Source organism: Erythrolamprus reginae, chromosome 7, assembly GCF_031021105.1.
Source record: "Erythrolamprus reginae isolate rEryReg1 chromosome 7, rEryReg1.hap1, whole genome shotgun sequence".
NCBI classification, from domain to species: Eukaryota; Metazoa; Chordata; class Lepidosauria; order Squamata; family Dipsadidae; genus Erythrolamprus; species Erythrolamprus reginae.
Genome location: NC_091956.1, coordinates 73,126,085 through 73,138,323, shown reverse-complemented (window position 1 = coordinate 73,138,323; position 12,239 = coordinate 73,126,085). Strand labels below are relative to the sequence as shown.

General features: G+C 40.1%; 1 protein-coding gene across 3 annotated transcripts in view; it reads left to right on the top strand.

Annotated features, from left to right (window-relative positions):
• FBXW7 (F-box and WD repeat domain containing 7) overlaps window positions 1-12,239 on the top strand; it is a 135,401-nt gene that overhangs the window by 69,402 nt on the left and 53,760 nt on the right. Inside the window, exon 4 of one of the 3 annotated variants that reach the window (XM_070757826.1) lies at window positions 2,403-2,446. The exons of the other annotated variants lie outside the window; for them this stretch is intronic. Coding sequence (XP_070613927.1) covers window positions 2,403-2,411 — 9 coding nt within the window. The 3' untranslated portion in view covers window positions 2,412-2,446. Of the gene's footprint in view, window positions 1-2,402; window positions 2,447-12,239 lie in introns of those variants that run through there. 3 annotated transcript variants of the gene reach the window in all.

Sequence of the window (12,239 nt, the reverse complement as noted above, 5' to 3'; positions counted from 1 at the left end):
TATAGTGTTCCTTCGATTTTCGCGGGTTCGAACTTTGCGAAAAGTCTATACCACGGGTTTTCAAAAATATTAATTAAAAAATACTTTGCGGTTTCCCCCCCTATACCACGGTTTTTCCTGCCCGATGACATCATATATCATCACTAAACTTTCGTCCACCTTTAATAAATATTTTTTTAATAAACTTTAATAAAGAAACATGGTGAGTAATAATCTAAGAGGTTGCTAAGTGAATGGGGAATTGCAATTTAGGGGTTTAAAGTGTTATGGGATGGCTTGTGATACTGTTCATAGCCAAAAATAGTGTATTTACTTCCGCATTTCTACTTCGCGGAAATTCAACTTTCGTGGGCGGTCTCGGAACGCATCCCCCGCGAAAATCGAGGGAACACTGTAACATGAATATTCCTTGAAGAGAATTGTTCATGATTTTTGGAATTTAGATTTTTGTCCTTATTTGTCCTCTGTTTTTCCCTTCCAATTCTCTAGTTATTTTCAGAGACTACAGTTCTGCCATATTCTTCGCTGATGTTCCCTATGATTAAAGTTTCGATTCTTTTATTCTCTCCTTGTTTATCCTAAGCAGCTCTCTCCTTCAACCAACGATGGACAGTTAGTGCCTTGTTACTTTTCTGAGAAAATATATAAATATGAGAAAGACTCTAGCCTTTCCTTTTAAGTTCTGACATACCTAAAAAAATAACTTTTCTGTTTTGGGGCATTTCTAACAAGCCTTAGTTCATGTCAGTATATTATGGAGGGAATCCCCTATACAGTGTTCCCTTGTTTTTCGTGGGGGATGCGTTCCGAGACCGCCCGCGAAAGTCGAATTTCCGCGAAGTAGAGATGCGGAAGTAAATACACTATTTTTGGCTATGAACACTATCACAAACCTTCCCTTAACACTTTAAACCCCTAAATTGCAATTTCCCATTCCCTTAGCAACCATTTAGATTATTACTCACCATGTTTATTTATTAAAGTTTATTTTAAAAAAAAATTATTAAAAGCAGACGAAAGTTTGGCGATGACATATGACATCATCGGGTGGGAAAACCCGTGATATAGGGAAAAAACCCGTGAAGTATTTTTTAATTAATATTTTTGAAAACCCGTGGTATAGACTTTTCGCAAAGTTCGAACCTGCGAAAATCGAGGGAACACTGTATTAGATTTCAAGACGCCTCCGGTAACAGAGAAAGACTCTTCTAAATATTCTGAGAAAGCAGTTGAAGTTAGTAAAAAACCCAACACATTAATTTTTGTATATTATTTCTGCAGACTGTACCCATTAAATTGGATTACTTGTGGTTTAAAAAAAATATATTTGGTAATGCTTAAACTTGTTTTATTGTTGTTGATCGCTTAGCAATGAACTGCTAAGAGATGTTATGTGTAACTATATCGAATTATTTGCATCCTTGGAATAACTACAAATGCAACAAGAGTAGATCTGTACTATCTAATCCCTCCAGGAATCTCCTGCAATTTCTTAGAGTCTGCAACAGATTTCCTACTTAGGTAGTAAACTAATAGTCCAAAACTTTCAACCAGTTAGCATTGTTCTAATTCTGATGAAGAAATTGGAGCATGATTTACAAATATCAGACTGCCACATTTCATCCCAATTTATAAACAAAGCTGAGGATACTGAAACAGTTCAGCAACTGTCACGAACGCCATGGAAGTCTGATTTATGTGAAACAAGGTGGTTGACTATTGAAATCAGATCCATAGAATGTTAGCAACATCTAGACTATTTTTAAGTATTAATATCTCAATTTAAATAAATTATGGTAGTTTGCTATTTCACTGTATATGATTGGTTTCAGATGCAGTATAGCAGAAATAAATGTACTATTTAAAAATATAGTACAGTATTCTAATACTCAGCAAGTACTAGCAATTTTGAGACCTTTAGATGCTGTTTAGTTAATAAACTGGCTTGCTTTTCCATTACTGAACATGTAGGGGCACTGCAACACTGTAATAAAAAAGTGTTGAGACAAATTGGTACAAACTATACAAGTATGCCTATGCAAAAATTATGTATATCCCTTGCAGATTTTAGGATCAAAATATTGTATTTAAAGTATTATTAGGTAGCTTGGTATGAAAAAATCTTATTAAACTAATGCTAATTTTTCTATTTTCTTTCTATTGTATGTGACCTACACTGATTTGATGATAAGAAAGAAATATATAAATAAATCTTAATTAACATATTCTAGAATTAATAAGTATGATAACTAGTATTTGTATTTATCTACTCAGATATATACCATAAAAATCTAGTTAAATCTAATAGTCCAATGTATTTAAAAAATCCAAATGAACATCAGAAAAATAATTTGATTTTTAATATTCATTCCTTAATACTCTTTTCTCTATTTCTTTCACAGATACACTGAGAAAAAAAACTGTTAATATCTCTTTTTCCTTCCCAACAATGATCAGTAAAAGTTTATTACTTTTTATAAAGTATTGACTATGATATGCTCAGCAGTCTTTGAGAACTGGTGGGCATTTAGATATTAGAATTAGCATGCTAACTTGACTGGATTTATACCTTACTTCTAATGCAGTATATAATGAAAAATATTATGTATAGAAGTCAGGATTGTACAAGACATGCTACATTTATTGTAAATAGTTAAGATGTAAGGGGAATATGATAGCAGTGTTCCAATATCTCAGGCTGCCACAAAGAGGAGGGAGTCAACCTATTCTCCAGAGCACCTGAGGGTAGAACAAGAACCAATGGGTGGAGACTAAACAAGGAGAGAAGTAATAGAACTAAAGAGAAATTTCCTGACAGTCGGAACGGTTGATCAGTGGAACAGTTTGTCTCCAGAAGTTGTGAATGCCCCAAAACTGGAAGTTTTTAAGCAGATGTTGGATAACCATCTGTCTGAAGTAGTGTAGGGTTTCCTGCCTAAGCAGGGGTTTGGACCAGAAGACCTTCAAGGTCTCTTCCAACTCTGTTGTCATTATTACTATTATTACTATTATGTCAATACAACACAGCAAACAAGATCACTATGCTGGATTTCGTATTTCATCACCAGTCGGGCGCTTCCCAAGCACCTAGGACTGCGTGATGTAGCGGCGAATTATGTTTGCTGATCCCAGTAAAGCGGCCTTTTGCAATTGACAGATGGAGATTTTGTCAATTCCGATGGTTTTCAAATGTCCGCTGAGATCCTTTGGCACTGCGCCCAGCGTGCCAAGTACCACTGGGACCACTTTCACTGGCTTATGCCAGAGTCGTTGCAGCTATTATAATAATAATAATAATAATAATAATAATAATTATTATTATTATTATTATTATTATTATTATAACTAACATTTTCTGAATGGGAAGCATATGTTGAAAATACTCCCCCCCCCTTGTTAGATGGCTTTTGGGAGGCGAAATAAATACATAGAATAATGCTATTGATATGTCTCACTGAAAATAGAAAAGTTTAGCTATGAGAAATAATGTATGGTAATTTATAAATATTGCTTTCATCCTAGACTCCGAAGACCTCAATGATAATTTGAGAATAGACAAGTTTTATGGGAAATCTCTGCCTTTTTGGGAAATAGCCTGCATATGTAAATGATCGGAATGGCAATTGGCATATCATTAGTACATCAGAAGTAAGCTGTGGAAAATGCGCAGAACCGATTCATGCATATTAACAAAAGTACTTTAGAATTTAGGCTTTTCATTCAGCACTTGTACCCCTTCTTGAGTTTCATTCTTCCCTGTGGATTGCCCCCCTTCTTTAACTATCTCTACAGGCCCTTTTCTTTCCCCCCCAAACCTCCCCCATCCCTGTTCAATGGATAATCTGTAAAGTTCATGCTGCCACTGCTGCTTTGAGTGGGAGCGTTGTTTTGCCCGTTTCGTACCAGCTTTGTTACCGCGCAGTATTTTTCGGCTGTCTTTACTCATTATCATACAGCTGGTATTTAGAAGAGTGAAGCAGGCAGAAGCGGCACTGTCTGCAAGTATAAGAAGTTCTTTTGCATTTGGGAAACTGGCAGATGGGGCATGTGTTTTAAACGGGTTTTGCTGATAGCAGACTACATTAAAAATCATTCTGAGAAAGACTAAGGTCAGCCTATGAATTCAGAGCTTGAGAGGTATTCAGCTTTTGGAAAGCCTTTTTAGAATATAAATTAACGGACGAAAGTGGAAAACGCACAACTGTCTACGAAAAGGGGCGGCATACAAATCTAATAAAATAAATAAAATAAATAATTTTCCCATTTGATTATATAACTCATTATCTATTAGCCTTTATTATCTCACTGAAAGGCAAAGCATACATATTTTAATTAAAAAAACCCATAGTTATAAATTTGGGAAATAATCATAAGGCAATTGTAAAATATACCTTTGCAAAGGACCTAAGTACAAGCCAACATATTCATTTTCATTATTTCAGAGGACTACAGAGCTACTACTGATAAACAAATAGAGAGCATTGAACCAAAAAATTTACACAAATCAACATCACCTACTTTGAGGGAGGGAAATTGTTTCTATTTGAAGATAGATTTTATCTAATATTAAACTGAACATGTTTAAATAAACTGCTTGCATAAATATTCTAGACGATATTCTATTAGATGATATTCATATCATTCTATCAATAGCTGAAATCAGCAGGCACCCTTTAGAAACATTTTTGTCCTAAAACTCCAAAATCGTCAATAATGGACTTGAATTAATTATTTAATAATTTATGTCAAGATCAAAGTCTAGTATAAATGTAGCCGTGCATAAATTGAAAGATTCTGTTACATTTGATTCATCCCATAGGAATTATAATAGCAACATCATGAAGAAATCAAATGCAAACTTTATATTTTAAAGGAATAAACATGAGATAAAATAATTGTTGAAATTATAAAAATATAGAGAAATGATATAGTCAGAATTAAAAATTACCAATATAAATTTCCCAGATATGATATGATATTTTTTTAAATACAAAAAAGTCTAGGAATTTATAAATAGAACAGATCCAAAAATCTTGACCAGCTAAGTCAAAATACTTTTCTCTTTTTGCTGAAAAGAAAATTCAACATGCACATGATCCCATTGCAGCAAATTGGGTATAAATTTATCCTTCTATGACAGCCATTGAAAGAAGCTATATTTTTTCTTTACATCAACCCCAAACTACTTCATGTTATACAGTGTTCCCTCAATTTTCGCGGGGGATGCGTTCCGAGACTGCCCGCGAAAGTCGAATTTCCGCGAAGTAGAGATGCGGAAGTAAATACACTATTGTTGGCTATGAACAGTGTCACAAGCCTTCCCTTAACACTTCAAACCCCTAAATTACAATTTCCCATTCCCTTAGCAACCATTTAAATTATTATTCATCATGTTTATTTATTAAAGTTTATTTTTTTAAAAAATTATTAAAGGCGGACGAAAGTTTGGCGATGACATATGACGTCATCAGGGAGGAAAAACCGTGGTATAGGGGGAAAAACGCAAAGTATTTTTTAATTAATATTTTTGAAAAACCGTGGTATAGGCTTTTCGCGAAGTTCGAACCCGCGAAAATCGAGGGAACACTGTAATACAATTTTATTGTTTCTACTTGCTCGAATGCCTTTTCTCACATTATCAATTGCAGCATCTTCATAGAAATATTATTTGAACTGAGATGCAGCAGAGAATATTGTAGTGATTGTATTCAGTTAGGAACAGCTATTTTGGAAAAAGCATTGCTGGGTATTTTTTAATTTATCTTTTTGGGATTAGATTTTAAAGTCACGTAAAATTCCATTCTACAGAAAATAATGAAGTAAAACAAGCATAGTGACTGATTTCAGAAATTAGATCAGATTTGTCCAGAAAAAGGGCATTTAGCCCTTACTATATGAGCTGTATGCTCTCCAGGAGAATAAAACTTCCAGTTTGGAAGCTTATTTATTTTTGTCCTAAAAATATTTGTTACGGTATTTTTAAATGAAAGGATTATTATTTTTTCCTTTAAAAAAAATATAACAGAATGCTAGCTGTGAGCTTATTGAAGAAATTGGAAACATCTAGCTCTTTGGCCTGCTATTCCAAGCTATCAATCAGTGGTTTCCAAACTTTTTCAGACTATGGAACCTATTAATAACAAAAAAAAATCACAGAACCCCTTATCCTTAAAGCTGTAAGGATAGAAAAATGGTTGTACAGTGATCCCCCGAATTTCGCGATCTCGATCTTTGCGAAACGCTATATCGCGATTTTTCCACCCGATGACGTCACTCCCTTCCTTTCTCATCTTTCTTTCCTTCTCTCTTTCTCTATCTTGCTTCTTCCTCTCTCACACTCTCTTCCTCCCTCTCTCATCTCTTTCTTTCCTTCTCTCTCTTTCTCTATCTCTCCCCCTCTTGCTCTCGAGTGGCGGGTGGCACCCAGGGAAGGTTCCTTCGGCCGCCCACCAGCTGATCTGCTCGGCAGCGCAGTAGCAGCGAGGAGCCGAAGATGGGGTTTTCCCTTTGCGTGGGCAACGGGGAAACCCCATCTTCGGCTCCTCGCTGCTACTGCGCTGCCGAGCAGATCAGCTGGTGGGCGGCCGAAGGAACCTTCCCTGGGTCTTCAACTCCCAGAGCGGCGGACAAGCGGAAAAGCGGCGGACAAGCGGGCAGGCAGGCGGCTCCTCAGCTGCTGGGTCTTCCCAGGTGCGGAAGTAAAAACACCATCTGCGCATGCGCGGCCATGGGAAAAGGGGCGCGCATGCGCAGATGGTGTTTTTACTTCCGCACCGCTACATCGCGAGAAATCGATTATCGCGAGGGGTCTTGGAACGGAACCCTCGCGATAATCGGGGGATCACTGTATTTGAAAGCTTTTTAAAAAAGTTTCCTTTCATCTCTCAAAGGAGTATGTAACTGAATTGAATTGAAAAACTGGTACAGACTGTCAAATGACAATATCTACCATTACCTCAATTGGCTGTTCTTGCCCTTATTTTTGAAGGAAAATTGTTAATGATCATAATTTACTAGAGTGGATTAGTTTAAGAAACAATTAAATATAAATTTATCTGCAACGGTATTCAGTAGGGATGTTTTCAGTCAAATAATTCTCTAAAACTTTTCATTTTCCCATCCCCAGACCAATCTGCCCCTTTTCTTTAAAAAGTGGATAATCAAAAATTGCCAGAATGGGAAAAATCAAAGCCAGTTTGTACAATTTCATAGAAGTTAAGTTTTCTTTTTATTATTAAAAAGGTATTGGTCTTGCAGATTGCTTCATCCTTATTTATTTATAATAAAGTATATGCTGTTTGCATCACAAAGACTCCATACATAAAACAATGTTATACCCAGTATCATAGTAGAAAAGGGCAACATAAGAAATGCAATCAATGGTGCTGTGACATATTCACACCACATACAGATAGTCCTCAACTTAAGACCATTCATTTAATGACAGTTCAAATTTACGATGGTGCGGAAAAAAAGTAATGTATCACCCATCCTCTAAGTCAATGTTTCCCAACCTTGGCAACTTGAAGGTATTTGGACTTCAACTCCCAGAATTCCCCAGCCAGCGAATGCTGGCTGGGGAATTCTGGGAGTTGAAGTCCAGATATCTTCAAGTTGCCAAGGTTGGGAAACACTCCTCTAAGTTACAACTATCACAATATCTGCATGATTGTAATTTGGTTGCTTGGAAACAAGCTTGCATGTAGTTTGGCTGCAATTCTTGCAGGCAGGATTGTGATCTCTGGCCTTCCCAACTGGCTTCCAACAAGTAAAGTCAATGGGGAAAGCCAGGTTTGTTTATCAACTATATATTTGCTTAACATCTGCATAATTTGATTAATGCATGCAGTGATCTGTTTAATAACCATGGGAAAAATGGATGTAACACATTGAGTCTGGTCACACGATGACTCAAAGACTGCATTGCTTAGCAACAAGAATTCCAGTCCTAATTGTGATTGTAAGTCAAAAACTACCCATATTATTTTTCTCTATTCCCCAAAGGTCCTGGGACAGTTAGATATTAACAGTCTTGTGAAATTAGAAAGGAAGGAGACAGTTCTCCTTGAAAAAGCATCTTTAGGACAGCCTGGCCTGGATGACTGAGAATCTCCATAGACACCACATTGGAATCCGTACACAGCTACGAGAGCCCTATGTCCAATCCCCTGTGAATTCCATTGACCTTTATCTAGCGCCAATTTGCCTTGACCATTAGTGGGTCGTATTCTTGGGTATAGGTAGCGTGTAATGAATGATTACCACTTTGAACTCAACTCCTGTTTCTAGTTACTTGTGTCTGACCTTCTTAATTGCAAGGTATTTCTTCATGATGAATGTATGTGTGTGGGGACTAATGTAATGTTTTATTACATTAATGAAGGCTTTTGTTTAAGCATTGAGAATGATTTAGAGAATAACATCTTATCATTAAATTATCAGAAGTAATTTAAGTAACAATGACCTTTCAAGATAAAAGCTTTATTAGCTTTGAACTTGTCAAATCTGCTACGTTTGACTACTGTCGAGGTTATTCTGCCACCCTCAAGTAGATTTGTTTAGATGAATTGATGGAGATTTTGCTGTTAAACAATCAAGCAAAGCAAGTTGACACTGAAAAAAGCAACAAAACATTTAGCCCACCCGCTCTTAAAAGACATTGAATTCAACTTAGTTATTAAAAGGTAGTAGCTGTGTGTTCTAGTCCTTCTTTAGACATCAAGAACTTTAGACCAGTAACACACACTGTCAGCCAGTGGTGGTATTTGACCAGTTCGGACCAATTCAGGTAAACTGGTAGCAGCAATTTGAATTGGTTCGCCAAACCAGTAAATACCTCTGGTTGACTCTGCCCACACCCATTCGGTCGCCACTCTCCTCTTTTGGCCATTTGCCCCTTCTCACCACTCACCTCTTCCAGTTGCTCGCCCCGCTCACCTACCCCACCCTATATATGGCCCAGCTATCACATAACTAGTTGCCTCGCCGATACTTGCTCAGCTCAGCTGACCAAAGGTAAGTAATGGGTGCTGCCTGCTTGCTTGTCGCCTTGGATTGGGTGCCGGGCACCTAAGTACATGCCATTCACCAAGGAGCTGCCGTTCACCTTGGCTGGGTTGGGGAATGGGCCATTCCCCAGCTCCAGGCATGCCACGGAGCTGCTGCCCACTCACCACCCACTCTCCATTCGCACACATCACCTGGTTTCCACACCTTCATAGACCCCAGCCCTAGCACCACTGTCTCCCCCATGACCATCTCTTTCTTCTGGCTTACTTTGCACCCGTGGTGACTGTTCTGTCTGGGTCACTCCGGAAGCTATGACCAACCCAAAAAGATAAGCCAGACACACTGGTTGAATCCAAACACAGTTTTATAATGGTAAAAAAAAAGAAGCCAACAGAAAATGTCCTTACAGGTCAGGAAAGCACTGGAACTCCAAATAGATACACGAAAGCAATTGTTCATACAGAAAAACAGGATCCTTAATGCCAAACGAGGCTGTTGAGCTAACAGACCCAAACCTGCCATGGGTCTTCAAGACTGCTGGGCCATGAGCCAGGAACAAAAACGCTGAGAGAAAATGCAGATAACACCAACTCCTCTTTGATAACACTCCACGCTGCCGAAATGGTTCTCATGCCTTATAAACCCTTCCCTGCTAATGAGGACCACACCCAACCCCCTGGTGTTTCTCATTCAACGCTGATAATATCTACGCAGTTGATTCCTCCTTTGAGCTATGCGTCTCTGCTGCATACTAATGATAGCTTGTGCTTCGTCATCCAGGGACTCCAGGGAATCCAGAGAATCAAAGCTACTTGCTTGAGATAGCCCTTCCCCAGGGCTCCCAGGCCTTGCTTCATCTTCACTTTCTTGACTGCTGGCTCTACTGTCCGGCTGCAAAGAACTCTCCCCTCTGCTCTCAGACTCCCCCGGGCATGGAGCCAGCAGAGACGCAGCTGGTCTCTGATCTGGCTCAGGCTGAACCACAACAGTGACCAGGTTTTAACAGCTTTCCGGAAAACCGGTAGGGAGGAGATAATGCGGGTCCTTACTGGCTGCAATGAGGGAGGAGGGAGGAGGCGGTCCCATAAATAGTCTGGCCCTGAGCTATAATTGATAGAGTAGGTCTATGTTTTGTGTTATCCAGTGATGTGTTTAAATCCTCAGGGACTTTTAAATTTAGGGATTCCACTGCCAACTTGTAAATAGAATTATCTTTTGCATCAAGGTCTCACGTCCAGTTTAAATGCATTACAGACCCTCTGAAAGCCATCAAGCCTTCCCAAATCACAATCACTACCTCATCTTCTTTGTTCCGGAGTTCAAGCTGGTATCACATAATAAATCCAGACAGGCACAATTTTGAAAGAGAAACACTGGCCCTCTGGGTCTACCTAGGTCTCATTTACACGTGGGAGATAGGCTGCTTTTTTCACGATCATTTATAAGGATAGTTATTGTAATTATTATTGTATTATTGTAATTGTTCTGATCTTTAATAGCAACCAAGAACAAGCACTATCAATAAAGAGCATAAAACTATAGGCATAGCCTTCTTTCCCCCCAACATTCATCAATAAACAGGATGAATAGCAAAGAAAATACCGTAAATGTTATTATTATTATTATTATTATTATTATTATTATTATTATTATTATTATTTATTCGATTTGTATGCCGCCCCTCTCCGAAGACTCGGGGCGGCTCACAACATGTAACAACAAATCATAAATAATCCAACAGTTTTTAAAATGTTTAAAGATTTAAAAGACCCCATATACTAACAGACATACACACACGCATACCATATATAAATTAAACATGCCCAGGGGGAGATGTTTCAATTCCCCCATGCCTGACGACAAAGGTGGGTTTTAAGGAGTTTACGGAAGGCAGGAAGAGTAGGGGCAATCCTAATCTCCGGGGGGAGTTGGTTCCATAGGGCCGGTGCCGCCACAGAGAAGGCTCTTCCCCTGGAGCCCGCCAACCGACATTGTTTAGTTGACGGGACCCGGAGAAGGCCCACTCTGTGGGACCTAATCGGTCGCTGGGATTCGTGCGGCAGTAGGCGGTCTCGGAGATATTCTGGTCCAGTGCCATGAAGGGCTTTAAAGGTCATAACCAACACTTTGAATTGTGACCGGAAATTGATCGGCAGCCAATGCAGACTGCGGAGTGATGGAGAAACATGGGCATACCTAGGTAAGCCCATGACTGCTCTCGCAGCTGCATTCTGCACGATCTGAAGTTTCCGAACACTTTTCAAAGGTAGCCCCATGTAGAGAGCATTACAGTAGTCGAACCTCGAGGTGATGAGGGCATGAGTGACTGTGAGCAGTGAGTCCCGGTCCAGATAGGGCCGCAACTGGTGCAACAGGCGAACCTGGGCAAACGCCCCCCTCGCCACAGCTGAGAGATGTTTTTCTAATGTGAGCTGTGGATCGAGGAGGACGCCCAAGTTGCGGACCCTCTCTGAGGGGGTCAATAATTCCCCCCCCAGGGTAATGGACGGACAGATGGAATTGTCCTTGGGAGGCAAAACCCACAGCCACTCCGTCTTATCCGGGTTGAGCTTGAGTCTGTTGACACCCATCCAGGCCCCAACAGCCTCCAGGCACCGGCACATCACTTCCGCCGCTTCGTTGACTGGGCATGGGGTGGAGATGTAGAGCTGGGTATCATCAGCGTACTGATGATACCTCACCCCATGTCCTTGGATGATCTCGCCCAGCGGTTTCATGTAGATGTTGAATAGCAGGGGGGAGAGGACCGACCCCTGAGGCACCCCACAAGGGAGAAACCTAGGAGTCGACCTCTGGGCCCCCACTAACACCAACTGCGACCGGCCAGAGAGGTAGGAGGAGAACCACTGAAGCACAGTGCCTCCCACCCCCAACCCCTCCAACCGGTGCAGAAGGATACCATGGTCGATGGTATCGAAAGCCGCTGAGAGGTCAAGGAGCACCAGGACAGAGGATAAACCCCTGTCCCGGGCCCGCCAGAGATCATCCATCAACGCGACCAAAGCGGTTTCCGTGCTGTAACCGGGCCTGAAACCCGACTGCCGGGGACCTAGATAATCGGCTTCTTCCAAGGACCGCTGGAGCTGGAGCGCCACCACCTTCTCAACAACCTTCCCCATAAAGGGAAGGTTGGAGACTGGACGATAGTTGTTAAGCACAGCTGGGTCCAGGGAGGGCTTCTTGAGGAGGGGGCGCACGAGCGCTTCTTT